The sequence below is a fragment of the Euprymna scolopes genome, chromosome 14 (assembly GCF_053919585.1).
Source record: "Euprymna scolopes isolate OS-2025 chromosome 14, ASM5391958v1, whole genome shotgun sequence".
In the NCBI taxonomy this organism is placed as follows: Eukaryota; Metazoa; Mollusca; class Cephalopoda; order Sepiida; family Sepiolidae; genus Euprymna; species Euprymna scolopes.
Window position 1 is genome coordinate 118762382 of NC_136495.1, and position 27806 is coordinate 118790187.

The 27806-nt window shown below is 33.4% G+C and overlaps 2 protein-coding genes, 1 long non-coding RNA gene and 1 pseudogene across 7 annotated transcripts; 2 read left to right on the top strand and 2 right to left on the bottom strand.

The window, feature by feature from the left end:
- Nucleotides 1–480: 480 nt before the first annotated feature.
- LOC145293250 (uncharacterized) lies at nt 481–19678 on the bottom strand. The gene is made up of 2 exons (XR_013869699.1): nt 19498–19678; nt 481–1088 (listed from the first exon to the last, which is right to left on the bottom strand). It is a non-coding gene; the product is annotated as an uncharacterized LOC145293250 (long non-coding RNA).
- On the bottom strand, nt 2844–4964 carry LOC145293244 (uncharacterized). The gene has a single exon (XM_080139814.1). It carries the CDS (start codon nt 3412–3414, stop codon nt 2914–2916), a length of 501 nt encoding a protein of 166 aa, XP_079995940.1. The 5' UTR covers nt 3415–4964; the 3' UTR covers nt 2844–2913.
- On the top strand, nt 13493–14206 carry LOC145293246 (uncharacterized; annotated as a pseudogene). Its single transcript, XR_013869698.1, has one exon. The product of XR_013869698.1 is annotated as an uncharacterized LOC145293246 (transcript).
- LOC145293247 (uncharacterized) lies at nt 14450–27806 on the top strand. 4 transcript variants are annotated; one of them, XM_080139816.1, is made up of 3 exons: nt 14450–15113; nt 24890–24962; nt 26288–27806. In XM_080139816.1, the coding sequence occupies exon 3, from the start codon at nt 27362–27364 to the stop codon at nt 27731–27733; it is 372 nt and encodes a 123-aa protein (XP_079995942.1). In that variant the 5' UTR covers nt 14450–15113; nt 24890–24962; nt 26288–27361; the 3' UTR covers nt 27734–27806. The 4 variants fall into 4 exon arrangements, with proteins under 4 accessions (XP_079995942.1, XP_079995945.1, XP_079995943.1 ...); XM_080139817.1 differs by lacking the exon at nt 14450–15113 and adding an exon at nt 20207–20346; XM_080139819.1 differs by lacking the exon at nt 24890–24962 and having other exon boundaries at nt 14450–14840.

Sequence of the window (27806 nt, forward strand, 5' to 3'; positions counted from 1 at the left end):
AATCGTACTTTTAAAAAAATCAGAAAGATATATAAAAATAAAATCTTATTAATAAAAACCATAAAATTTGAAACCTTATAATTTGATTTTTAAATGAAAAAAGTCAATTTGGTATACCTTCCCATGTTAAGAACGCCTTTCGGAAATAGGCAGTTCAGACATATGACCGTTTTAGGCAATACTCCATGTTCAATGAGAAACCTCATACTTAAATCTTCTTGTTCCCAAAATTTTACTATTGCATATAAATTCTTATATCTGCAACTTGTGCATATATCGACGGTCATGCTATCCATTTTTAAAATTTAATTTTTATAATTTTATCAATTACTTTCAATTTTTTGGGCGTATGTGCAATTTAAAATTAAAAAAATTAAAACAGAACGAAATTTAAATTTCCATTCCATTTTTAAAACAACCGTAAAAGAGCGTTTTCCGCAAGTTTTACCCTATTTTTTATAGTATCAAATTAAATTCAACTTTGATGGTATCTTTTAATTATTAAATTGTTAGATGAAACGACAGAACAGTTACAAAACGCCTTCCACACCCCATGTTAAAAATGGGTTTCTAAAAAATATGTGAAAAATTAATCTCACAAACTCAATACTCCCTGGCTGAGGCAAAAATACTTCCACCATTACAAAACCATACCTTTAAACTCAAATTTTATCCAGGTACAGTCCTTGCAAAACGGTGGGTCAGTTTTGTCTCCCAAATTTGGAGCCAGTAGTTAACTCCTTTTGTTGGAGTGGTAATGTGGTTTTCCTTCGAAAAGGTCCATGATAATTCATGGTGTTCTCGGCAAGAGTTCTGGTGCCTTTAATTAGGCATAAATCGAGCCCCTAAGGACCTTAATTGAATTGAGAAAAGTTCAAACATGAAAATGTTCAAATGATGCCATCCTCTAATGGGGATATCTTCGGTACAATATAAAGGTGTCTCTGCTTGTAGAGATTTGAAGTCCTTTTTCACCAAACATTTAGGTGATATAAACCTGAAGAAATTGTTGCAGTTCCATTCTCCATAAGACATTCTTCTCAGAGCCAACTTCTGGTGAGTCTCGCTCTTGCCAGAGTTTTCGTAGACTGAAAAACAAAATGGATGCTTACAAAAAAGGCGCCAAGTAATTATCTTGGCCCATACAAATTAACCAATCACAGGTTGCCTACAATAAATGTGCGTAGGCGGCTTAAAACACGAACATGGCATTGTAACTGGAATTTCTCACAAATAACATTATTTTAGTACAGTCCGTATTGTGCATAAGAACCATTGGGTTTGTATTATTGTACACATGGATTCGAAAAAGTTGTCAAAAAACAAATATATAACAAATAAATGTTATCAAAGGCAAGATAAGTTACTCTTCTACCTAACTGGATAATTTTGTAGTGTTTTTATTTAATGTAACATGTTTATTCAGCTCAAAAAACAGTGTTTACCGATGTATTGGAAAGTTAAAAATGGCGCCCGACTCTCTCTTTGACACGGTAAGTTTGGGAAAAGGAGTTGCAAATAAAAAACCATACAAAATACTGTTAGAAACTGGCTCAATATGTTTCCGTAATATAGGTTGACATATAATCGGTGGATTTTCAACAGTATTTTGTACAGCTTTTTTTTATCTTTTTTTATTTATAACTCCTTTTCCCAAACATACCGTATCAAAGAGAGAGTCGGGCGCCATTTTTAATTTTCCAATACATCGGTAAACACTAGGTTTTTCGAGCTGAATAAACATGTTACATTAAATAAAAACACTAAAAAATTATCCAGTTAGGTAGAAAAGTAACTTATCTTGCGTTTGATAACATTTATTTGTTATATATTTGCTTTTTTACGACTTTTTCGAATCTATGTGTACAGTAATACAAACCCGAACCATTTTTTTAGAAATGAAACAGTTTTGTTTCATAAAAAAATTGGGTACTCATGCAGAGAGTGATCCGTGCTGAAATAACGTTATTTAAAAAGCCATTCTTAACATGGGGAGGGTAGGGTGTTTTGTACCTATTCTGTACTTTAACCTTACAATTGAATAAAAAAACAAAAAACAAACAAAAAAAACTTTAATTAAACGTGGAAATACGATTTTAAAAAATAGCGCGGATCACTCTCTGCATTAGCATCAAAAATTGGTTATTCGGAATCTTACTCTTTTGCCACCGCGCTATTTTTAATTTTTTCGTGTTAAATTCAAGTTCCACGATATCTTTTTTTATTTTTATTAAATTGTTAGGTAGAAGTACAGAATAGTTACAAAACCCCCTCGCCATGTTAAGAATGGCTTTTTAACGTTATTATTTCAGCACGGTGGCAAAAGTGCACATGCACAAGTACCAAAAACAATTCGTCGACTTTATCTTAACAAGCAACTTTCTCTTTTACAAAACATTCGTAAGTAAAATTATTTTTTCAACTACTTTAGTAAAATAGAATTACCTCCCTTAAAACAGATGAAAATTCCGAATTAACCAAAAATTTAATTTCTCCGCAACTATTGTAGCATTTTTTTTTTTTTTTTTTTGTAATGTTAAAGATTACATTAAACAAGCAAACAAACTTAACATTTTTTAAATAATAATAATAATATGATCTGTTACTGCTGCTTTTCGTTAGTTTCCGAAAACTCGTTTATGAAATGACCTTGGATGCCAACAAGAATAAAATAACTAAATAAAAAAAAACTTTAAAATAAAAATTCTGTCGGTTAATATATTTCAAATGACACGCTTATATGGCTAGCACTTTTTACCAAGCGGTTCAAAGTTTAATCTTTGTAAAACATGCATAGATTCCACACAAAAGTGCATAGCAGAAAGAAAAATCAAATTCGTAGATGAAAATTTAAAAAAAAAAATCAAGATTTATTTGTAAAAATGAATTGTTCGTTTTGTTATTTTTTTTTAATTATTCTTCTAGTTGCCCACAGTCGGCAATCGTAATGTTCTTACTTGTCCTGCCACTTTGTGAACCGCATGACTCAACTTTTTTAACAACATCCATGCCCTCTGTAACTTCACCGAAAACGACATGTTGACCGTCAAGCCATGATGTTACGACGGTTGTGATGAAGAATTGCGATCCGTTGGTGTTGGGCCCAGCATTCGCCATAGACAGTAGGCCTGGTTTGTTGTGCTTCATCTGAAAATTCTCATCGGGAAATTTCTCGCCATAAATGCTTTTTCCTCCAGTACCGTTTCCACGTGTAAAGTCACCCCCTTGAAGCATGAAATTGGGAATGACCCTGTGAAAACTCGATTGCTTGTAGCCGAAACCTTTCTCACCAGTGCACAAAGCGCGGAAGTTCTCAGCCGTTTTGGGGACAACGTCGTTGTAGAGTTTAAAGACAATCCTACCAGCTGGATTTTTACCAATGGTAATATCGAAAAAGCACTTCGTTTTAGACATTTCCAACAAATAAATTGAGAGGGAACTTGAAAAGAAGCCGGTCGGTGTTCACTGCTGTTTTTTTTTTTTTTTTTTTTCAAGCTGCCAAGGGGAGATAACTTCTTTGAACACGTTTTATTTACCGGGCGAGAAAAAAAAAATTATCAATGTGAAGATACTACTAGATTTCTCTTTTCAATCTGACTCGTATCTTTTAAATATATACGCCCACATTGTACCATCGCTTATTTCTTCCTCGCCATTCGAATATTTTCAGTTTTCCTTATAGATATCTAAACGATCGCGATGAAAAAAAAAATGTGTTCTGTTAAATAAAAAATAAAAGGTGAAAATATTTTTTGGGCGCTTCTGCACTATTGGGACGAAATTTCGGAAATTGTAATACTAAATTTCACAATGATATCTATGTATCCCTCGTATATTTAAGATGGTTATATTAAAAAATTACGAAAATCGATAAGGTAGAAAATTATTTATTAAAGAAAATAAAAAAATAAGGTGCTAATGCAGAGAGTGATCTGATCCGATCCACGCTATTTTTTAAATCGTATTTCCACGGTTAATTAAAGTTTTATGATCTGTTTTTTATTCAATTGTAAGGTTAAAGTACAGAGTAGGTACTAAACACCCTCCCCATGTTAAGAATGGCTTTTTAAATAATAACGTTATTATTTCAGCATGAGTACCAAAAATAGAATTTGATGAAAACGATCGTAAGACACAGGAGAGTTCAAAAGGGAGGTAATTTTCCGTTTCGATTTAAACAAGATGGCGGCAATTTTTCACTTGCTAACACGATTAAATTGCTTTGTTTACTAATTCAGTAATATTCAGGTAATTTCGATGCTACCATACCAACTTATTAGAATTAACAAAAAAATCAGTTGAAACCATTGTTTTTTTATCTGAAAAATCCATTTATCGACTACAAAATCCCGTCTCAATTCTGTAGAAGTGGCCTTTTTCTTTTAATTCATTATTCATCACACATTGCCATTTAAACAAGAGCGGTTATTATTTGGGACCATGTCTACAGGCGCACTATGTAGGGAGTTAAACAATGGGATGTCTGTTCACATTACATTTAAATTTCTGCAAGTTAGTAAAGTCAGCAAAGCAGGCAATTGGGCAGGAATTCCAAGGTTTAGCAGTTAGTGGGAGGAAACTTTAAATATAAAAAGCTTTGTGGCATCTCTGGGATCTTAACAGTGAAGGGGGGGGGGATTTTTTTGTTATATACTTAGTTTTTTTTTAACACTTACATTTATTCTATCCTTACAGGGAGGCATGTAAATAAGACTTGTGTCGGCAACAGGTGTACATAAAATATAATCTTCCTTGTGTGACTTAAAAGGGATAATAATAATTATCAACAAGTGAAGCATGCGTGGTCCACCATAAGTGTACAGTGAATGAGGCATAAAAAAATGACTAAGTTCAGCCTTGCCGCTAACCCCACCCCATTTAGCCCTAAAAGTCCCCAGCGAACGGTGCAGTTTTAGGCCTTAACATATTTAAATTTGAGTTCTGCACCATGCAAAAAAAAAAAAAGAAATGACTAAGTCCATCATTTGCCCACCCCCATTTAGCCCCAAAAGTACACAAAGCCTTAACACATTTAAATTTGAGTTCAGCACCATGCTATATAGATATACATAGAAAATTTTAGACAAATACGGTAAAATAGTCCCAAAAGTGGAGTGTTTTTATTAGCCCTAAAAGAGCCCCTGGGCCACACCCAAGAGTTATCGCAAAGTATAGACAAACAAAATTATATAGAAATCAGTTAGTTACAACTTTTGAGAAAGTTTCATAAAAATCCAAGGCATCATTTTTTTTTTTTTTTTAATAAGCACAAAAATGTGAATTTTAGCCATTTTAACCCGAAAGGCACCCCGAAAGGGGGAACCAGAGTTTTCCCAGAAAATCTGTTTTGTTACTTTTTTACTCATATCATGTTTAATGTTTGTGAAAAATTTCCAAAAATTCCAAGGCGTAGTTATTGAGAAAAGTGCGGACACACAAACGGACAAGGGTAAATTTACAGGACCACCCTCCTTTTGTCGGGGGACCAAAAATGTTTAAAACAAAGAAACTATGAGGCAGGCTTAATGAACAGAAATACACATTTTTAATGTGAAAAAAAAAAAACAAAAAAAAAAACAACAAATAGACTGTATATGTCGCTTCTTGGCGGAATTGATTTACTAGTTTGGTTGGATCCCTCACAGTCGAAATTCTAAATATTATGGTGTTTTATTTATATAATTTTATGAGAAAATTAGAAATTAAAATTCAATCCAGAAAAACATTTTCATTTCTTGTTCTTTTTGTTAAATTTAACACATACCTAAGTTCTTGTGGGGCGAGTTAGGACGCTTCATTGCTGGTAACACGAGTGAGGTTGAAATTATGAAGGAATGATGATTTCCTCATTATGGGACTTCAGTCTATGCAATTTGCTTTCATCAAAAACCCAACCTCGTAATTATTGTCTTTCCCACGATTTATTCTCTGAAATTCTGAGTGAAAATACAATGCCTGTTTCTTTGGTAGAATTTTCTTTTTTTTTTTTTTTCGATGTTGAAATTCACATTTGTGTCAATCAAAATCACTGGATTCAGCATTAAATAACCTGAAAAGGATTGATATGCCGTAAACCAACCAACCAACCAACCAACCAACCAACCAACCAACTCTTTCCACTCACTGATTCAAAAGCTTCTTTTCTTCTTCTGCTTTTTCCCTGTCTGGGAACTTCCAGGCCTATATGTTTGAAATTTATAATGCTATCTCAAAAAATAGAAGTACCCACAAATTTCCTATTGTAATTTCTGCATTTATGGGCAAAATATGTGAATATAACAGTTATTTATCGAGTTAGTCGGGAGTATTCATGTTGGGGAGGTACAAGTGTTATGAGTTTGTCGGAGAACATCCTGATCAAGTACTTGTAAAACAGGCACAAGGATGCAACACTTCAGTGATACGACAGAGGTTGAGCTTGATTGATAGTGCGGGGACCTATTAGGTGGGAGACTCTATTTTTGACCCTGTCTAAAACCAAGAGATTACTGGTAGATGCACCAGCCCAGATGTGGCAACAATACTTCAGGCCAATGTGAAAGTGTAATATCTGTTCTACAGCTGCTACACTCCAATTTCTTGTTCTCTGTCGGTGGAGGAGAAATCCTGCACGACTGAGACAATTTAAAATTTTTGTTCCTTTTCTCCACATTAAAAAACGACCCTGGTGCCTAGCTCTGTCCTTGTGGTGAGGCAAAGTAAATAGGAAAAATACTTCATACATGGACGAATGGTAGATTTGTAGAGATGTAGAATATTCTCACATGTGAGTAGTTTTCTAGTACAGTAGAGAGAGCACATCTTCTTCACAGCAGCCTTAGCAATGTCATCAATGTATTCATTTCAGTACATGTTGACTGATGATAACATTTATGAAAAAAAGTAAAAGAATACGACATGCTATATAATATACTAGCGGGGGTACCCGGCGTTGCCCGAGTGTTTGTTTCCGGGACGGGGGGGGGGGAGCTTTAAAAAATGTTATGGTAGGTAAGTAGGAAGGATCAAACCCAGAGTCATGAGTAAAAGTAGGAAAATAAAGTGTGAAAAAAAAAAAAAAAAAAAACATCTGCAACGTTAACAGTTCGGCCACCAAGAAAAGTCCATTCCAGTTGTTTAGGAAAAAAAAAAAAAAAAAAAACGACTACGGTAGGTCGGCGCGAACGTGAAAATATAATGTGAATTGTCCAGCACGCTAACCACTACGCCACAGAGCACTGCAGCTTAGTTTAGTGATTTTAAATAACTTGTTCTCTTCTCAACTGTTCCTTGTGAACGATCCCCAAACGGTGTTAAGTGGTGGCAGAGGGAGGAGGAATTTATTAGAGAGAAAATATTTTACCACTTCCATTGATCTTAACCGATTTTGGCCGTGACTTCTCAGCAGAAAAAGTATAGAAATCTAAGATTATCGAGGAATTTGAGAAATAATAAGCCTATAACACACCTCAGATATTGTTCTGCCGTTTGTGCATATTATATTTGCACGAAATATCTTGATTTTTAATCCTATTAATGTCAAAATCAGACGGGGAAAAAATGAGTTCATTTTATTTATATAGAGATAACAATTGCAGGAGAGATCTATTTTGTTTAAATATACATGCGATATTTTGTGTTATGTCTATATTGAATGAATGAATGGAAATATTGAATTTCAAGTAAAACACATGGTACCTGCGTAATTGTCATGGTGCGAATAGTAACATATCCAAAAACTGCGAAAAATGATAAGGTACAAAAACAAATATTAATGAAAAAAGAAGTTTATGAAATGAAGTGAAATTACTATATTACTATGACTAAAATAAAGAGATAAGTTGACAGGGAAGATAATGAAGTTCTGTTACTTAGGTCACTTGACCAACATAATTAAAAATGTTGGACAAATTTTATTCCCCATCTAAACTTTATCGAAAACAGTTTTTCATTAATAATTATTTTTCTACGTTATCATTTTCTGTAATTTTGGGATATGTTACTATTTGCGATATGTAGATACCATTTGTTTTACGTACAGTTTTCAGAGTAGAAAGTTGAAAGTGAGGATGATTTGGAGTATTAAATATGAAAGGTTTTTCTACATTTCTTTTCAATCAGTATATGTGTGTGTGTTATGTGGTTGAAAGTGTAACTAAACAAGAAATGGTGCTTATTCAGATTAACACTTATGACGATAAACAAAAATAAAGAAAAGCTTTTATTGTGTACATCATTTCTATATTTATTTTGATCGACTTTTAAAAATTCCCACCGTCCCGTTCTTTCCAGTGTTTGTTTGTCTTTTTCGTATAAAAGCGAAACTGATCAAAGCAGCAGCACCTCCTGGTTTTCCTGCCGAGATGTCCAGAAGGCAATTAGCTTTGATCAATGTGGGGAAACCCTTCATATCAGACAATTGCTATTCATTTGGACACTGCCAGAGTCCTCCCTTTTTGGGAGGAGCTGGTTTTCCTCAACATCTTGGGGGAAACAACAAATATGACAGAAAGCTGAAAGCTTAACTGGCCTACAGCCAGAGTTAAGTGCATGATTCTTATCCGCTATGGTGTTAACGCTGACTAAATTTGTTCACTAAATTTGAACGCTTTTCAGTTCCTGTCACGTCATAGTGTAGCAGTAAGATGTCAGATTTTCTTTCACTTTCTTTTCCACCTTAGTGTCACGGGTTCCAGCTTACCTGCCTACTAACACTTAATTATTTTTTTCCAAACACACACCTACAAACACCCGGGCATCCCCCACTAGTCTTCTATATATATAAAAGCCAAACGTCTGTGTGTATGTATGTATGTTTGTTTGTAACGCTAAAACTTTTGAAAGACGGAACCAAACTTGACAAATTTGGTATCATATCGAAGCCCCATCACCCGGATGACAAATATCGAAATTTCACGTCAAACGGACCACTAGAAGTTGGTCAACTGATCAGTTATCTTCGAGGGGGGCCCCCAAAAAACCTGTCATTATTTATATATATAAAAGACAAATGTTTGTTTGTAACGCTAAAACTTGAGATGAAAGATTCCTCTCCCCTAAGAATAAAACATATGTTCAATATCTGCTTTTGTTTTTTCATTGTTTATACGGTCCCGAGCAACGCCGGGTAGCCCTGCTAGTCTTCTATAGATATAAAAGCCAAACGTCTGTGTGTATGTATGTATGTTTGTTTGTAACGCTAAAACTTTTGAAAGACGGAACCAAACTTGACAAATTTGGTATCATATCGAAGCCCCATCACCCGGATGACAAATATCGAAATTTCACGTCAAACGGACCACTAGAAGTTGGTCAACTGATCAGTTATCTTCGAGGGGGGCCCCCAAAAAACCTGTCATTATCTATATATATATATAAAAGACAAATGTTTGTTTGTAACGCTAAAACTTGAGATGAAAGATTCCTCTCTCCTAGGAATAAAACATATGTTCAATATCTGCTTTTGTTTTTTCGTTGTTTATACGGTCCCGAGCAACGCCGGGTAGCCCTGCTAGTCTAATATATAAAAGGCAAAATGGGCGCGTACGTTTGTGTATGTCCACGGAAAGCTTTTTGGCTGGGGGTCCTTGCGTCGGTTAGATTCCGGGAGAAGTTTCTTATAGTTCTTAGATTGTAATATCTCAAATTCGCAAACGGATATCGTCTCCATCTTTTTTTTGATTGAGTTTTAAAAAATTCCCACCATCCCATCATGTCGGCTGTTTGTCTTTTTCGTATAAATAAAGCAAAACTATTTGAATGCAAATGCCTGGCCCTCGAGCCAAGATCACAGTGTAGTATCTTTTCTGATGCTTCACTTAAGTAATCAGGCTTTGGTCAATGTAGGGGAAACCTTTCATATCAAGACAATTGCTATTTATTTGGACACTGCAAGAGTGCCCCCTTGGGCGAGCTGGTTTTTCTCCCCACATTAAAAAACGACTTTGTGTCTAATTTGCTTTCATGGGGAAGCAAATAAATAAAATGCCTGGCCCTCGAGCCGGGTAGTATCTGTTTTAGAATTGGTCGTTGGTCAATGTAGGAGAAAACCTCCATACTAAGACAATTACTATTTATTTGGATACTGCCAGAGTGCTTCCCCTTTTTTGGCCTAGCTGCCTTTCCTCCCACATTAAAAACGACTTTCGTGAGAGGTTTAAAAGCAATGCTATTTCTGCAAGTCATCTTTTAATTGACTACATTAAATTTGAACGCTTTACACTTCCGGCCGCGTCATGGAGTAGCGGTAAGATGTCAGATTTTCTTTCACTTTCTTTTCTGCTTTCACATCACGGGTTCAAGCCTGCCTGCCTACTACCACTTTTTTTGTTACACCGCCAAACACCCGAACAATCTTGGACACCCAGACTAGTTGAAAATAAAATCAGCTGTTTGTCACCATTTCGATTTTTCTAATGTTAAGCAATGCAGACACATTCACCGTTTCTGAAGCAAGTCATTTTTGCACTTACTAAGCACTTCAAAATCTAAATATGTATGACTGTTCATTTGGTTAATTACCGGTTTCCATACTTTATTTTGTAAAAAGAGACAAACTGGAGATCGTAGTCATCTACAAAACGTTTATTTTTCGTGCAGTAATATTTTTAATCGGTTTTAATTTGGCAATAAAATAGCTATGATATTATTAATATGTTATATTATAACTTAATAATTAAAAAAGAAATTAAACACCATTAATTAAAAATCTATGTTGTAACGGAATATTTTAAAATAATGGAATTTTAATCACTTTAATGTTTTAAAAATTAATGAATTTTTAGGAATTTTATTTTTCTTGGCAATTCAACTGATTATATAAATTAGAAAAACATTATTTATAAAAAGAAACATAATATTAAATTTGTATCAATTTTTTAATGGCAACTTCAAGGTAAGTGTTTGTTCAATACGTGTATTTAAACTTTTAAAAAATAAATATTTTTTACTTATTTGTCAAAGATTATTTAGGTTTGTTTTACTGTACACATAGTTTCGAAAAAGTTGTCAAAAAAACAAATATATAACAAATAAATGTTATCAAAGGCAAGATAAGTTACTTTTCTACCTAACTGGATAATTTTCTAGTTTTTTTATTTAATGTAACATGTTTATTCAGCTTGAAAAATATAGAGTGTTTACCGATGTATTGGAAAATTAAAAATGGCGCCCGACCCTGTCTTTGACATGGTAAGTTTGGGAAAAGGAGTTAAAGATAAAAACCTAGACAAAATACTGTTAGAAACTCGCACAATATATATTACTGTGCCATAGGCTGACATATATTCGGTGAGTTTTTAACAGTAATAATATTTGAACTCTTATGTTTCATAATAAATAAAAAATTTCAACCAATTTAAATATATTTTGTTCATATTTTGAAAATAAAATACATAATGGGGGCAGGCAACAAGCACTAAAAAAATATTTTTCCTCTTATTTTATGGAAACTGCATTTTATATGTAATTTCATTCTAACATGGATAAATATCGAAAATTTCATGAAAAATTTGACCATTATTTGATTTTTGCTAGATTTATTAAACACGGGTATGTTTTCACGTTCGGAATGCTTCCTACATGAAAACGTTATTTTAAAGCGTCAATTATGTAAACACGATTTTTGTCTCGCAATTTCATTATTTTCGTACAATGAAAACATTTTTTTTTAAATTATTACTAGTTTATTTTGCCCTTCTTTTAAATGGTACAAAAGTTATACTGACATATATTAATTTATAATGAAGTTACATCATGTTACATGTGGGGAGGGGTGTGATTCTGTGGTGAATTCTGGAGGTGCCTAGCACTCACTAAAATTTTCCCCACAAAAATAATACTTAATCAGTTTATGTGAATTTTGGTGTACGGTACTTTCTTTCTATTACAGTACATACATCATAAATATTTTTCTTTGTGTTTTTGAGGGAATTCTGGCTAGCCACCGAAACCGGAAGTTAAAAAAAAAAAAAAGCTGACAATCTTGACTACAACTTTTAAATTATACTAGACTGCTTGTGACCCGTTGGGTCAGTATGTTATATTAGCTATGGAATTAATGTATGAGCGTGACACTTGTAACGTAAAGAAAATATTTTTTTGTGATATAACAGAAACATTTCTATGAAAGTATATTAAAATGAAAAAAGAATATAGATAGATTCTATGAGTCGTTCTGTTTATAATTGTTTATCTTTGAAAAAGAAACTTACAGCCATTGAATTATAAGTGGTTTGCCATACTTATAAGTAAATGTGCACTGAAAAGATACCATAATACTTAAAGTTAAATTCAAATTTTGATATATCTTTTAATCTAAAGACGAAAAAAAAAAGCAAATAATTGGGATGCTGAAAACGTACACAGTAAAGCAATATGTTTTATTGTCGCGTTGATTATTTATTTGTAACGCAAATTAAAAAAAACATTTTCGGGGTCATTTATTTATGTTGGTAGTGTAGAAGAAAATGTATGAATGTTTTTTAAGAAAGGTGTATTAAAAAATGAAGAATAAATTTAAAAAAAAAATGAAGGTAATGAGTAAATCGCCTTTGTAAAATGCTCTTATGGTTGTCAACGGGTTAAAGTAGATTTATTTGTAAGAAAATTGTGTTAAAATAACTTAAACGTAATACGGAAATGAACGATGTAAAAAAAACACACAGAAAGTATTAACAATTGTTTATTTGGATAATTTAAACACAAAAAAAAAACAATTGGGATGCTGAAAACGTACACAGTAAAACTATATGTTTTATTTTCGCGTTGATTATTTGTTTATGTATGCATGTGCAGCCGGAAGTCATAAACCAGATGTTGGGTTACAACACCCGTTACAAGGTCATTTGAGTTTTATAATTATATAGATTAGCGGGACAATTAAGTACTGTTGCTTTTGCTTAAAATACCAAAAAAATTGATCTGTCGACAAATATCAAGCACAAGCACCTTCGACTTGTATGTATAATCAACAGAAAAAAGTGTGAGAGAAAAAAAATGGTACTTGATCAAATTAAGTGAAATTTTTTTTCGGAGAACCTCATTCCATAACGGATACGTACAATATAACTTTTTTTTTCGATATTTTCATTTTTCAATTTTTTGATTAAACTGTGCAAGTACCAAAAAAATAAATAAATAAATAAAAATAAATGCTATCACAGACAATAAAAGCTATTTTTCTTTCTACATGTGTATTTTTTGTTTGTTTTCTGTTTTAGAGTATCTTAAAACGATTTTATTCAGATTTTTATCCGAAATTGTTGCTATGTGTCAAACAAAATCTCCAGATTTTACAAAAAAAAATTAGGAAAATTTCAAGGGAAATTTCCAGAGATGGCGGAAAACAATACACACACTCATTCATCTACAAGATGGGCGTAGAAAAAAACCAAAAAAAAAAACTAAAAACTTTACTATCAGTTAAACTCCCGCTTTTTTCCCCTTTCTCTTTGTTAGAAAATAAATAAATAAATAAATAAATAAATAAATAAATTAAAAAAATACTTGTCTAAACTAGTTATCTCCCCTTATTTAGCGACAGCAGCACCGCAGCAGTAGCAGCAGATCATTTAAACCTCTTACGATACACCAACTTTAAACGCTCGTCATTCTCACGTTGCCTTAACAATGGAGTGCTTCTTTGATGTTAACATTGGTTCAAGCCCGGCCGGCAGAATCGTTTTCCGGCTTTACAACGACGTTGTCCCCAAAACAGCTGAGAATTTCCGAGCTTTGTGCACTGGTGAGAAAGGTTTTGGCTACCAGGGTTCCAGTTTTCACAGAGTCATTCCCAAATTCATGCTTCAAGGGGGCGACTTCACCCGTGGAGATGGTACCGGAGGAAAGAGCATTTATGGCAATAAATTTGCTGATGAGAATTTCCAGATTAGGCACACCAAGCCGGGCCTACTGTCCATGGCGAATGCTGGTCCCAACACCAACGGATCGCAATTCTTCATCACAACCGTCGTAACATCATGGCTTGATGGCAAACACGTCGTTTTTGGTGAAGTTATATCTGGCATGGATATCGTTTCGAAAATTGAAGCCTGCGGTTCTAACAGCGGAAAAACCAATAATAAGATTACTATTACGAAAAGTGGACAGCTTTAAATACTTTTTTCTTCTTTCTAGAAAGCCGAAAAAACTGCTTTAAAATAAGTCTTAATGGCTAAATCTAAAATAAAAGCAGATTGATTTTTTTTTTCTTCGTCTGCGAATTTCATCCTTTGTTTCCTTGTATGTCTCAACCTCTTTTCTGTTTTTAGGTTGGCAAAAGACGTGTAGATTTTAATTCTCAACTTTTACATTTATTTTCAACACTTAAAGTTCTTTGTTTCGCTTTTATTTTAATTTCCTAAACTTGTTAAAAAAAAAAAAAAAAAAAAAAAAATGCTTAAAATCTTTTGTCTGGTTAAACAAAACGAATACTAGAACCCCAAAATATTGATAATTTATTTTAAGACCCCCCCCCCTCCTAAATTAAGGAACTCCAACTCCACATGTTTCCAGTAAATTCTGATGGAATTTCTACGGCGGAGATGAAAAAGTATTTCTACAAATCTTTTCGAATTTTTTTTTTTTTTTTTTTTTTTTTGCTTTATTCCTATTTACTTATTTGTCAGAAAATCCACCTCCTCACAGAAAAAAAAAAAAAAAGCATTGGATTGGAGCGAGGAATTTACCGGGAACAGGAAGATGGAATAATGTATTGGGCGGAATACTTTCCTCCTATCCAAAAGACACAGGTTATTTTCAATCTAGAAAAAAAAATCCGCCCTCACCTAGTTTAAAATGCAATAGGCCTGCCAACCATGAGACCCACGTGGTAGGGGGAAAAATGCCGGCCACGTAAGCTTGTACGTTAATGAGTAGAAGAAGCTAATCTATAGTTTTGATGTAATTTAAGGGTACTTGTGCATTTAACGAACCAGACGTAACTCCGCATTTGCTCGGCTTTGTCCGGCGCATGACGTTACGTTTGGTTCGTTAAATGCACAAGTACCAATTTTAGTTATAACAAAAAATAGCGCCATTTTTTTTTTTTTTTTTTTTTTTGTCTCAATCGGCGATCTCAAATATAATTGGGTTATTTTATTTCAGCATTAATTTTCTACCTGTAAATTTTAAAGGTATTTATGCATTTTTTTGTACTGTGCTGAAATGTTTTCAAAGTCTTTCTTGAAAGGTGTTTTTGTTCTTCGACTTAAAAAAAAAAAAAAAAAAAAAAATCGTGACATTAGAATTTAACCTGAAAAGTAGAAATAGCGTGGTACAAAAAAAAAATGCATAAGCACCATTTCAAGTTCTGAAACGTGAAATTTGAGTACACCGGCAGTCTATTCTAAATTTTTTTTTTTTTTTTTTTTCCCCAGGTGTAACTAATCGTTTAAACTTAAGGAGTACTCTAGTTTTTCATACAAACTATATTTTTGCGAATGTTGTCTGACTTGTATAAGATCTCATGCAGTATGTTAAAGCTCTAACTGCACCTATGTTCTCAAAGGCAAGATAAGTTACTTTTCTACCAAACTGGATATATTTGTGTTTTTATTCAATGTAACATGTTTATTCAGCTCGAAAAACAGTGTTTACCGATGTATTGGAAAATTCCAGATGGCGTCTGACTCTGTTTAACACGGTAAGTTTGGGAAAAGGTGTTAAAAAAAAAAACTGGATAAAATACTGTTAAAAACTCGCTCAATATATGTTACCTTGACATATATTCGGCGGGTTTATCCAGTTTTGTAGAAAAGTAACTTCTCTTGCCTTTGATAACATTTATATATATATATATATATATATAAATTTTTTTTTTTGTTTTTTGACAACTTTTTCGAGTCTGTGTACAATAATACAAACCCGTTTTTAGTGTTTATATTTAATGTAACATGTTTATTCAGCTCGAAAAACCGTGTTTACCGATGTATTGGAAACTGAGGCGGTAAGTTTGGGAAAATAAGTTATAAATTAAAAAAAAAACAAAAAAAACGCAATACTGTCAGGAACTCGCTCTGTTACCGTTACATAGGCTGAAATATATTCGGTGGGTTTTTAACATTATTTTGACCGTTTTCTTATTTATAATTCCTTTTCCCAAACTTACCGTCTGTAAGAGAGTCGGCCGCCATTTTGAATTTTCTAATACATCGGTAAACACTGTTTTTCGAGCTGAGTAAACCTGTTACATTAAATATAAACACTAAAAATATATCCAGTTAGGTAGAAAAGTAACTTATCTTCCCTTTGATAACATTTGTCTTTTGGGGTTTGTATTACTGTACACATAGATTCGAAAAAGTTGTCAAAAAACAAATATAGAACAAATAAATGTTATCAAAGGCAAGATAAGTTACTTTTCTACCTAACTGGATATAATTCACGTGTTTTTATTCAGTGTAACATGTTTATTCAGCTCGAAAAACATGCAATGTTTACCGATGTATTGGAAAATTCAAAATGGCAGCCGACTGTCTCTCGGAGAGGGTACGTTTGGGAAAAGGTATTATAAATAATAAACTACACAAAATACTGTTAGAAATTCGCTCAATATATGTTACCGTGACATAAGTTGACATGTATTCGGTTGTTTTCTAACAGTATTTTGTCTAGTTTATTATTTATAATACCTTTTCCCAAACGTACCCTCTCCGAGAGACAGTCGGCTGCCATTTTGAATTTTCCAATACATCGGTAAACATTGCATGTTTTTCGAGCTGAATAAACATGTTACACTGAATAAAAACACGTGAATTATATCCAGTTAGGTAGAAAAGTAACTAGTAAAACAAACCCTTTGTTTTTCATGATCCATCTCTAAATTTAATTGCTTATTGATTTGAGACGCTCCGGTCATAATGCCGACAGAGCTGTCTAGGCAAGCCTCTTTCCCTTTATGGAGGGAAAGAGGCCTGACTTGAAACTTCACTTTTTGTCGCATATAGAATGCATATTAAATATCTAGGCAGAGGTTAACAATCCTACTACTTTCCAGAAACGCTACAAAAAAAAAAAAACATGGCGGACGACCTACTCATGACACTAAAAGTAATTAACGCTCCCTCTCACACGTGACCGGAAGTAGTGGTCATGTGTATTTTTGACTTTACATACGTGCCGTGAATGGAGAACCAAAACGTCTATTTTATTTATCCACTTGCGTTATTAAAAAGAAACGTTTGTAGTTTTGCCATGAGTGTACATACCATTTTTCACCTAACAATTTAATGAAAAAAAATTTTAAGTTTGTATTTCTCGCGTTGGCGAAACTGCACTAGTACCAAATGTCTTTTTCCTTAATAAATTATTTCAATCGGACCCGATGAAATGTCAAACTCAATATTTTTCTTTAAATTGGTAGGTGAAGGAAGAGTTTGTATTACTGTTTTTCTAGCTGAATGTTTATTCAGCTAGAAAAACAGTAATACAAACTCTTCCTTCACCTAACAATTTAAAGAAACATATTGAGGTTACATAAAAGAAAAAACACTAAGTCGAAAAGTAACTTAACTTGCCTTTGATAACATTTATTTTTTTGGTACTGGTCGCGGTAAGAGTTCCCTGCCGAACACCCTCAAAAAACCATTTCTCCTCGCGCAGCCGCAAAGGACATGTTTTAGTTGCCATAGTAACAACACTTTTTATCGACATTGTTTTACTGTTTATGAATATTGAAATAAGACATTACTACACATTTATTAATATCTCACTTTTAATCACTTTTATCGACTTTTTAAAACTTTTTTACTCTTTTTAAATGACAACGTTAATGTTTATGAATATTGAAATAAAATACATTACTACACATTTATTAATATCTTTTTTTTTTTTTTTTTTACTGTTTGTGTCAATTTTATCGACTTTTTTTTTTTACTGTTTGTGTCAATTTTTGAAATTATTCTTATATTGAAATAAGACATTACTACACATTTATTAATTTTTTTTTTTTTTACTGTTTGTGTCACTTTTATCGACTTTTTTCGGTTCTTGAAATTTACTTAACACAAAATGATAGAATAATAAATTTACTTACGTTTAATCAATGTTATTTTCTTTTTTAAATAGCATTTTCTTTTTAAATGACGTTTTTACTGTTTATGAATATTAAAAGAAAAATAATTACTAAACATTTAAGAAAATGGATGTTAGTGCACTTATGATCCGCGCTATATTTTAAATCGTATTTCTAAGCTTAGTTTAATGTTTTTTTTTTTATTCAATTGTAAGGTTAAAGTAGAGAATAGGTACAAAACACCCTCCCCGTGTTAAGAATGGCTTTTTAAATAATAACGTTATTTCAGCACGGATCAATAAGTGCACTAGTACCACAAAATGGTGATAGAATAATACATTTAGGGTTTGTATTACTCTACACATAGATTCGAAAAAGTTGTCAAAAAACAAATATATAACATAAATGTTATCAAAGGCAAGATAATTTACTTTTCTGCCAAACTGGATATATTTTTTGTTTTTATTCAATGTAACATATTTATTCAGCTCGAAAAACAGTCTTTACCGATGTATGTATTCGAAAATTCAAGATGGCGTCTCACACCCTCTTTAACACCGTAAGTATGGAAAAAGGTGTTATAAATAAAAAAACAATACAAAATACTATTAAAAACCCGCCGAATATGTCACGGTAACATATATTGAGCGAGTTTTTAACAGTATTTTATCCGGTTTTTTATTTATAACATCTTTTCCCACACTTACCGTGTTAAAGAGAGAATCAGACGCCATCTTGAATGTTCCAATACATCGGTAAACACTGTATGGGTTTCGAGCTGAATAAATGTTACATTGAATAAAAACACGAAAAATATATCCAGTTTGGTAGAAAAGTAAATTATCTTGCCTTTGATAACATTTATTTGTTATATATTTGTTTTTTGACAACTTTTTCGAATCTGTGTGTAATACAAACCCTACATTTACATACGTTTGTTTATTTAATGTTATTTTCGCACCATTCAAAATTTATAAATTATAAAATTAAAATAAACTAAAAAGAAAAGTAAGTCGATAAAAGTGACACAAACAGTAAAAAAAAAAATAAAAGATATTAATGTGTAGTAATGTCTTTTATTTCAATATAAGAATAATTTCAAAAATTGACACATAAACAGTAAAAAAAAAAAAAAAAAAAAAGATTAATAAATGTGTAGTAATGTTTTATTTCAATATTCATAAGCATTAACGTTGTCATTTAAAAAGAGTAAAAAAAAAAAGTCGATAAAAGTGATTAAAAGTAAGATATTATTAATAAATGTGTAGTAATGTCTTTTATTTCAATATTCATAAACAGTAAAACAATGTCGATAAAAAGTGTTGTTACTATGGCAACTAAAACATGTCCTTTGCGGCTGCGCGGGGAGAAATTATTGTTTTTTGAGGGTGTTCGGCAGGGAACTCTTACCGCGACCAGTACCATTTTTTTTTTTATTTTATTTTTTTATTATTATTATTTTTTTTTTTTTTGATAACTTTTACGAATCTGAGAGTAATACAAACCTGTTTCGATGCAAGTCCACAATCTTTTTTACTATAAAAATCTGAAAAATCTTTACTATGTACGTACTTGTCACTGCATAAAATGTCATATTCCAAAAATTACGTAAATCGATCAAGTAGTTTATTTTTTTTTTAAGAAAATCAAATATGAGACATTTTATCGATGAAAAACTTCACGCCATCTTGTTTTTAATGATACACTGCTAGCTACACCTATTGGGAATGTTTGGAATATAAGACCAGAAAGGGGGCAGACAATCGACTATCCACACTATAGAAAAACCTGGAAAATTAAGACATAAGTTTTTGAGTATGTTGAAAACGAAAGTAACGTTTAAAATTCCAGCAAACGAGTAGTTTTTAAGATATGAAGAATTTTACGAAAATTGAGCACCCACACGTTGACGCTCCGCCAAAAATTCGGCAAATGCGTATTTCAGCGGCGTAAATTCAAGTTTTACACTAGTGGCCATAAAGTGGGTGATCATTATACGTTAAATTATTCTAGAAAAGTGATACCAGACTTTCTTTAAACTAACATTTCTTCATATCTTGCAAACTACTCGTTTGCTGGAATTTTAAATGTTATTTTCGTTTTCAACATCCTTAAAAATTTATAAATGTCTGAATTTTCCGAGTTTTTTTTTTTTTTTTTTTTTTTTGTAGTGTGAGTGTGGATACTGGATGTCTGCCCCTTTCTGGTCTTATATTCCAAACATTTCCAATAGGTGTCGCTAGCATGGCGCGAAGTTTTTCTTCGTTGAAATGTCTCATAATATTATTTTCTTAAAATAAAAAAAACTACTCGATCGATTTACGTGATTTTTGGAATGACATTTTCATTCAGCGGTAAGTGCGTACGGCAGTGTTGTACTTTGTCCCGAAAATGTTCGATAACTCTTGGCGGTTCACAATTTACTATGACACCGTCTAAGCAGGTGCGCGTTCATATTAATTTGATTTTACGCAGACGAATTTGAATAAATAACCCGACGCTTTTTCATTAAAGTTTCGATAAATTTGCACTTTTTTTTTTTTTTTTAAATACGCACGTTAAAGTTATTTCAAGTTATTACAAATACAAAATTATTTAATTTATTTTTAATTTTCACGTTTTAATTTTTTTAAAGTTATTTCAAGTTATTACAAATTAATTTCGAACAAACAAAATATTGAATAAAATGACAATTGTATTAAGTTTTTGAATAAAAATTATTTAACACGAACTAACAAAATATTGAATAACATGAAAATTATTTAACAGGAACATTTTTATTAAGCATCTTGCTCTCGAAACCAAATATTGAATAAAATGGTACTTGTGCAGTTTTGCATAGACATTAAAAAATGAAAAATATTGAATAAAATTTATTTAACACGAACAAACAAAATATTGAATAAAATGATAATTATTTAAGAGCATTTGTTTAAGCATATTGCTCTCGAATGCATTTAATGATGCGAGGAAATGCGTGCTCCTTCTCACGTCGTCTCCACAACTCTTCCATGAGATGAGTGGAACAAATTCTCATTTGTCGCTAACTCTCCTAAGTTTTCTTTTTATGTGGGACCAAAATCCCTCCACAGTTTGTGTGTGGACTGATGAGTCTACTGCATTTATGAAATTTTGTTCGTGGCGCACCTTATCGTGACTGTGCTGGGCATACTTCCGTAGGCCGCCCATCCGTCACTGATGATCCTGGTCCCTGGCAGAATCCAAGATCTTATAATTGGAAGTAGTGTCCCGATCCCTTCGTTCTACCACTGCAAGATTGCATCGACTACTTCCTCTTTCTACGGCTCCAAAAACCCACACTCCATTTTTTGCTCTCCCTCTATTATATTCCCTTCTGAAGAATAGACTCGTCGATCTCAACTTCTTTTGGTACATTTGTCTATTTGCATTCCACCCAGTATCATTGGGTTGTCTATGATATCTTTTTCACAGACTTCTCGGATGAAAGACATCAAGTTAACTATTGTGTGTTCCGATACACCGATTTCATCTTTTATTCTGCGCTGGATCATTTCCATGCTCCACCAGAATATTAATGTCAGCAACTTACTTACTGGCAAGCGGCTTCTTTCGAAGAAGGAGCCTTTCCTGACAGTGGCTGTGGATTTGCAAGAATCTGAGGGACAATTCCACACATATCCATCAGAAGTTTTTGACCGTTTATGCAGAACCCTATGATTGTTGCAACTTTGGCATACGCTGGTATTCTGTATCAGGCCTAAAGAAGCTGCAGCGTCTGATCAGTTCCAATGACTTCGGTAAACTTTGCAAATGTCCAACTCGTTTCCTGTATTTCGGCAATTGTTAACACACGGTTAACAATTTCTGTTCTCATATTGAACAGATAAATAAAAATAAATAAATAATATAAAGATAAATTAATTTGTAATAACTAGAAAGAACTTAAAAAAATTAAAACGTGCAAATTAAATAAATTAATTGTGTATTTGTAATAACTTGAAATAACTTTAACGTGCGTATTAAAACAAACGTGCAAATTTATCGAAACTTTAATGAAAAAGCGACCGCGTGCTTTTTAGACGGTGTATTTTATTCAATTTCGTTTGCATAAAATCAAATTAATATGAACGCGTACCTGCTTAGACAGTGTCATAGTAAATTGTGAACCGGCAAGAGTTATCGAACATTTTCGGGACAAAGTACAACACTGCCAGTGCGTACATTATAAAGATTTTTTAGTACAAGATTAGTTGATCATTTATAGGCTTGCACACCCGTTTCTTTTTATTATCCGCACAACGTAACAATTCGTTGTTCATTCACGTATGTAAAGTCGAAACATACATATGACGCCTAACTTCCGGTCATATGTCAGAGGGAGCGTTAATTATTTTCAGTGTCATGCGTAGGTCGCCCGTCCGCCATGTTTTTGTTTTTTTTTCTTTTCTTTTCTTTCTTTTCTTATCGATGTTTGAAAAGTGGCAGGATTGTTAATCTCCGCCCTCTTCAGAAAAATTTATCAGAAATGAGATTTAAATTTTTCTTGATCAAATTCATAGTGAAATACGTTTCGGCATTGATCCGAAACCATTTATTTATTTTTATTTTGCTGTTCAAATAGTTTTATCGTACATGAGATCGTCGGTAGAGAACCGGCGTGTGTACGGAAGTAATCGATAATTCAAGGTCATAAGCTTAATTTTTAAACAAAAATTTAGTTGTTTAATGGCTATACTTTCTACTTGTTGGCAAACTATTTTTCTGCTTGTCCATTTAGAACTTTTCCGTGTACAAAACTGACCAGGTTTATCCGGCTTTCTCCACAAAACGAAATTTCTCATAAAAATTTGCTATTGTTCCCCAGTCGCACATGTTTCCTATTCAAGCAAAATTTTAACGCCGTTAGTTTTTGCCAGTGGGTGTGGCCGTTCCTCTTGCAGACTGCACCTCATTCACCGCCCAGTATTTATTATCCAGCTTAGCTTGAATGTATGAGAATTAATGTTTCAACCTGATTATGCTGATAGTTGTTTAAAGGATGGGTTAAATAAAAAATGTTCGGCACTTCTGCAGTATTCGGGGGAGCGCCATGTTTTTTTTTTTTTTTTTTTCCTTAACTTGCGCCAGGTGGCGCTTTTCGGTTTCATTTAAATTATTAATTAGCATGGGTGCGCGCCCGTGTGTTGAGCAAAAAAAAAAAAAAACAGCTTAGTAGGAAGGCAGGCTCAAACCCGTACCGCGAAAGAGGAAAAAAAGAAACGTGATGTCTTTGCTGTTACGACCACTGCTAAACCGGAAGTGACGTAGCTTTAAATTAAAGCTAGATTAAAAAAAGCAAAAAGAAAAAAAAAAAAGCGACCTCTCCCTGTAGAAACGTGCCCAGTTAAAGGTGAAGAAATTAATGTTTTTGGCCAATTTTTCGGTATTTGTCGTCTGAAGGGTCGAGCGTCAAAACTATACTGATCTTGTAAAAATCCGTCGCCTCTGTCGAAAGTTTTAGGCAGACCTGCAAACATACATACATTTATATATTAGTAGCTCAAATTTTCGACCCAAACCGATTAAAAAGCTTGCCCTATCTCTGAATACTCTATTTGTAAAATTTCAAATGTTTAGACCAGAAATTGTCTGAGTAATTTGGTAGAGACCGCAGAGGTCAATTTTTTAAATTTTGACCCCTATTATGACCTCTTAACATTTATTGTTTTGGGCTCAAATCAAGTTAAGTTAGATCCATGTCCATGGAACCTATATCTAAAATTTCAATTGTTTATTCCGAAAATTGTCGGAGTTTGATAGAGTTCTCAAAGGTCAAATCGTTGAACTTTGACCCCTTAATAGCCAAATTTCTGGCCGAAAACCGATTACAAAGATTTTCCCAAATTTCGAGTCTGTAGACGGAAAATTGACAGTTATTGTGTAATGAAATGTACACACACACTTTCACTTTTATAGATATAGATTTGTTATTGACCCTTCAAAGTTGCTTTAATTCAAAGGCGGACCTGTACGAGAGTGCCCCCTCCTACTCTGCTAAATATCTTAATTTGGGGGGGGGGGCTAATTTTATTATTACAAAAAATATTCTTTGGCGGCCATCTTTGTTGCATGCGCACCATGAACAAATCTATGCACATAACAAAGATGGCCGGCAAAGAATACAATGCACAATACAACTTTTTATACCTCTAACTACTTATTTCTGCAAAATCTCAATGCGATTTCCGTATGCAGCATAGTCGAAAACCTATAAAAGTCGTCATTTAAAAGAAAATTGTGCAGGTGGACCTAATCTAAATACCAAATTTTTTTACTAAGTTTAAAAATTTTCTTGCAAAATTTAGTTTCTCATGGACCTTTGCATGGATGATTATTATTTTTTTAAATTCCCCCACCCCCACCCCAAACAAGGCACTTTTATGTAGGGGACTACTCTCTGGGACATAATTTGCAGGTATCCTATGTAGAGAGTTGAACAGCAAGACGTCATGGAAAGGAATTCTAAAGTATAGCAGTTCTAGGGAAGAAACTAGAGTAGAAGGCTTTCTGGTATGTGGGATCTTTCCTGTGTAGGGGTGGGATTTTACTATTTGTCAGGAGTATTTACGGGGGTGAGGGGTTGTACAAAGGGTAAGCGAGCACTTACCATTAAAATATAAAACAAGTACAGGAATGTAACATTTTGTCAATGGGGTAAGGCATAGCTGACAGTGCGGGATCTGGACCTACTAGGTTGGTGACTCTTTACACCCTATCTAGGAGTGAAACTAGTACCAGAGGCACTAGCCCAAATGTGACAACAATACTCCATGCATGGGCGAATGGTGGCTTTGTAGAAGTACAGGATACTCTCAGGTGTAAGTACCTTTCTAGCACAGTAGAGAGCCTACATTTTTTTTTTTTTTTTTTTTGCAGCAGCCTTGGCAATGTCCTGAATGTATCTGTCCCCTGTGAACATTAAGCTGAGTTGTGAACTAAGTACTTTCAGGTAATGTATCATTTGCCATGGCTATTAGTAGTTGAGAAGGTTTCTTGTAATTATTAAGGGGGAAAAAAAACTTAGTCTTGGCAGCATTAAATGTAACTATCCACTTATGTTCCCATGCCACTATAGATTGGAGGTCTACCTCTAAAGTTTCCAACATTGCCTTGGATATGTGTTCATTTGTCTTCTCGTGTCTCTTATAGTGTGGAGATTTTTTTTTTTTTATCAGGGAGGTAATTTATGAATATCAAATAATAAAGGCCAAGAATCGACCCTTCAGGTACACCTGCATTTATATCATATTGTTTAGACGTAGGACTATTGATGGCAACGTATTTAATTATGTTAAGTATTCGTCCAATAATACCATATCATCTGATTTTCATGAAGACCATCATACCCTATCCTATCAGAAGCCTTAGATATATCTAGGGCTACTGACCTGACCTCCTCTGCCTTAACCAGTGTATCGTATATACGTTCAGAGATTATAGTTAGGATATATGCAGTAGAATGGGCTTGCCTAAATCCATACTGTTGATCGAGCAGAAGTCTACAGCTTGATTAATTATGGACTCAAATATTTTGGTGAAAAGGAGGAGGTTAATAATTTAATTGGTGGGTTCTTTCGCTAGAATTCATGTAAACTGGTACCACAGAAAAAAGCAAGATTTGTTGGAAAATTTTGAGAGAACTAGAGCAACCTCCAGTGGAGTATTTTTTTTTTTTTTTTTTTTTTTTAAAATAATACGACCGGGATGAGATCAGGTCTACATGCTTTTAAGATGTCTAGGTTTTTTATATCATTTACTTAAGAAGGGGTGAGTTTCAGATCAGCTAGTGTGATTTCTCTTCGCAAAGGAAAATACAGATAGGGGCCAAGTTCTTTCAGGTCCACCGTCCTTTTTTTTTTTCCACAAGGAAAATTTCCATCTAAAAAGGGACACTCCGGACAATAGCAAAAATTAAAATTTACACCGGCTAGAAAGAATGAACGGAAGGGAGGGGGTAGAGTAGATTCTAATTTTTTAAAATGATTTCCATTGGTTGGTTAATTTGAGTCTGGTGATAATAATTGGTGTTGAGCTAACATAAAAAAATGCTACCAGAAGTGAATACAGTAAAACTCCTTAAATTTAAACTTCCTCTGAAGTTGGATTTCTTCTAAACCTGAACTGTCTCGTTATTGAAATTGTATCAGCATATTTGATGAGGTTTACATGGTTTAGTCAGATATTGTGCAGAAATGTTAATATTGGTACTATGTAATTAATGTAGATTAGCTATTGATAATTTACACTAACTGTGAATTTTTTTTTTTTTTTTAGATTGCTATATTTAAAATATTGTAAAACAACCCATCACAATGGCTTGCAATTCTAAAAGAAAACCAGTGACACTGACTTTACTCGAAAAACGTCAAATTATAGAAAAATTAGATGCTGGAGTTGAAAATAGCATTATATTGAGAGATTATACAATTGGAAAAAGTACACTGTTATACATCAAAAAGAAAAAGGAGGAAATATTGAAGGCGGCTCCTTTCTCTTCAAATAAAAGACATGTCAAAAGAAGGACTCTTCGCAGACCAAAGCAAGTTGAATTCGATCGAATATTGCATGAGTGGTTTGTAGCAAAATGGAATGAAGGTGTAGCAATATCTGGGCCCATGTTAATTGCTAAAGCAAAATCGAAGATCCGAGGAGCAGAAAATAAAAGGATTCAAATTAAATAAAGAAAGACTAACAGTGATGGGATGCGCTGATCCTTCTGGAACTCATAAACTTAAGCTTCTTGTCATCGGCAAATCAAAGTGTCCCCAAGCATTGAAAGGAGTTTTGCCTTTGCCAGTATCCTATTATTCTTCACGAAATGGATGAATGAATCAACAGTTGTTTAAAAAATGTTTTTTGCAAGAATTTGTGCCAGTTGTTCAGAGGCATTTTCTTGAATTAGGTAAACCTGATTCAAAGTGCTTGCTTCTGTTGGACAATTGTAGAGCACATCCTCCTGAGTCAGAACTAGTGTCATCTTGTGGGAATATTTTTGTGTTCTACTTACCACCTAATGTGACTTCTCTCATCAACCCTATGGATCAAGGGATTATTTGGAACTTAAAATGTTTCTACAGAAATGATTTCATGATGAATATGATAAATAGTACCGTGAGTATAAGCAATTTTCAGCGCCATTTTACTATCAAAGATGCCATATTTTCTCTCGCAAGTGCATGGAATCAAGTTCGAGCAAGCACATTAACAAAAGCATGGGGTAAATTATGCCCAGTGCTAAATGCTTCTGAACTGAAAGAATCGGAGAATACATCTGATCTAGAAAAAATTCTCGAAACCAAATGGTTACCGACCAACCACGCTGTTTTTAAATCACTTAATGATGTTTAAATGTGGGTGCAACAAGATGAGGAAACTACTGATCAATATCCTGAAGGCAGTAATGGTGATGAAAATAGCGACAGCTCCCATTCTCTTGACCCTAATGTAAATAACCAAGAACACTCTGATGAAGCAATATCATGGGATGATGCAGAAAAGTCTATGGAGACGGTTATAAAATTTCTAGAAAAAAGTCCTTACTTTAGTGACAACTATGTTTTGCAAGCAATGTCACTCCGAAGAGATATAATCATAAAAAAGAAGCTACAGAACCAAGAAATTGTAGATTTTCATGATCGCTTACGGAATACAATGGCAGCGCTCGAGAGCTCAATCGATGAAAATAGAAACTGCAATGAGACTCATTCAATGAATAACTAAAAAAACTGTATTTTACATAAATGTATGATTTCTGTAGATGATAACTTAGGTAATAAATACCTAACAAATAAGA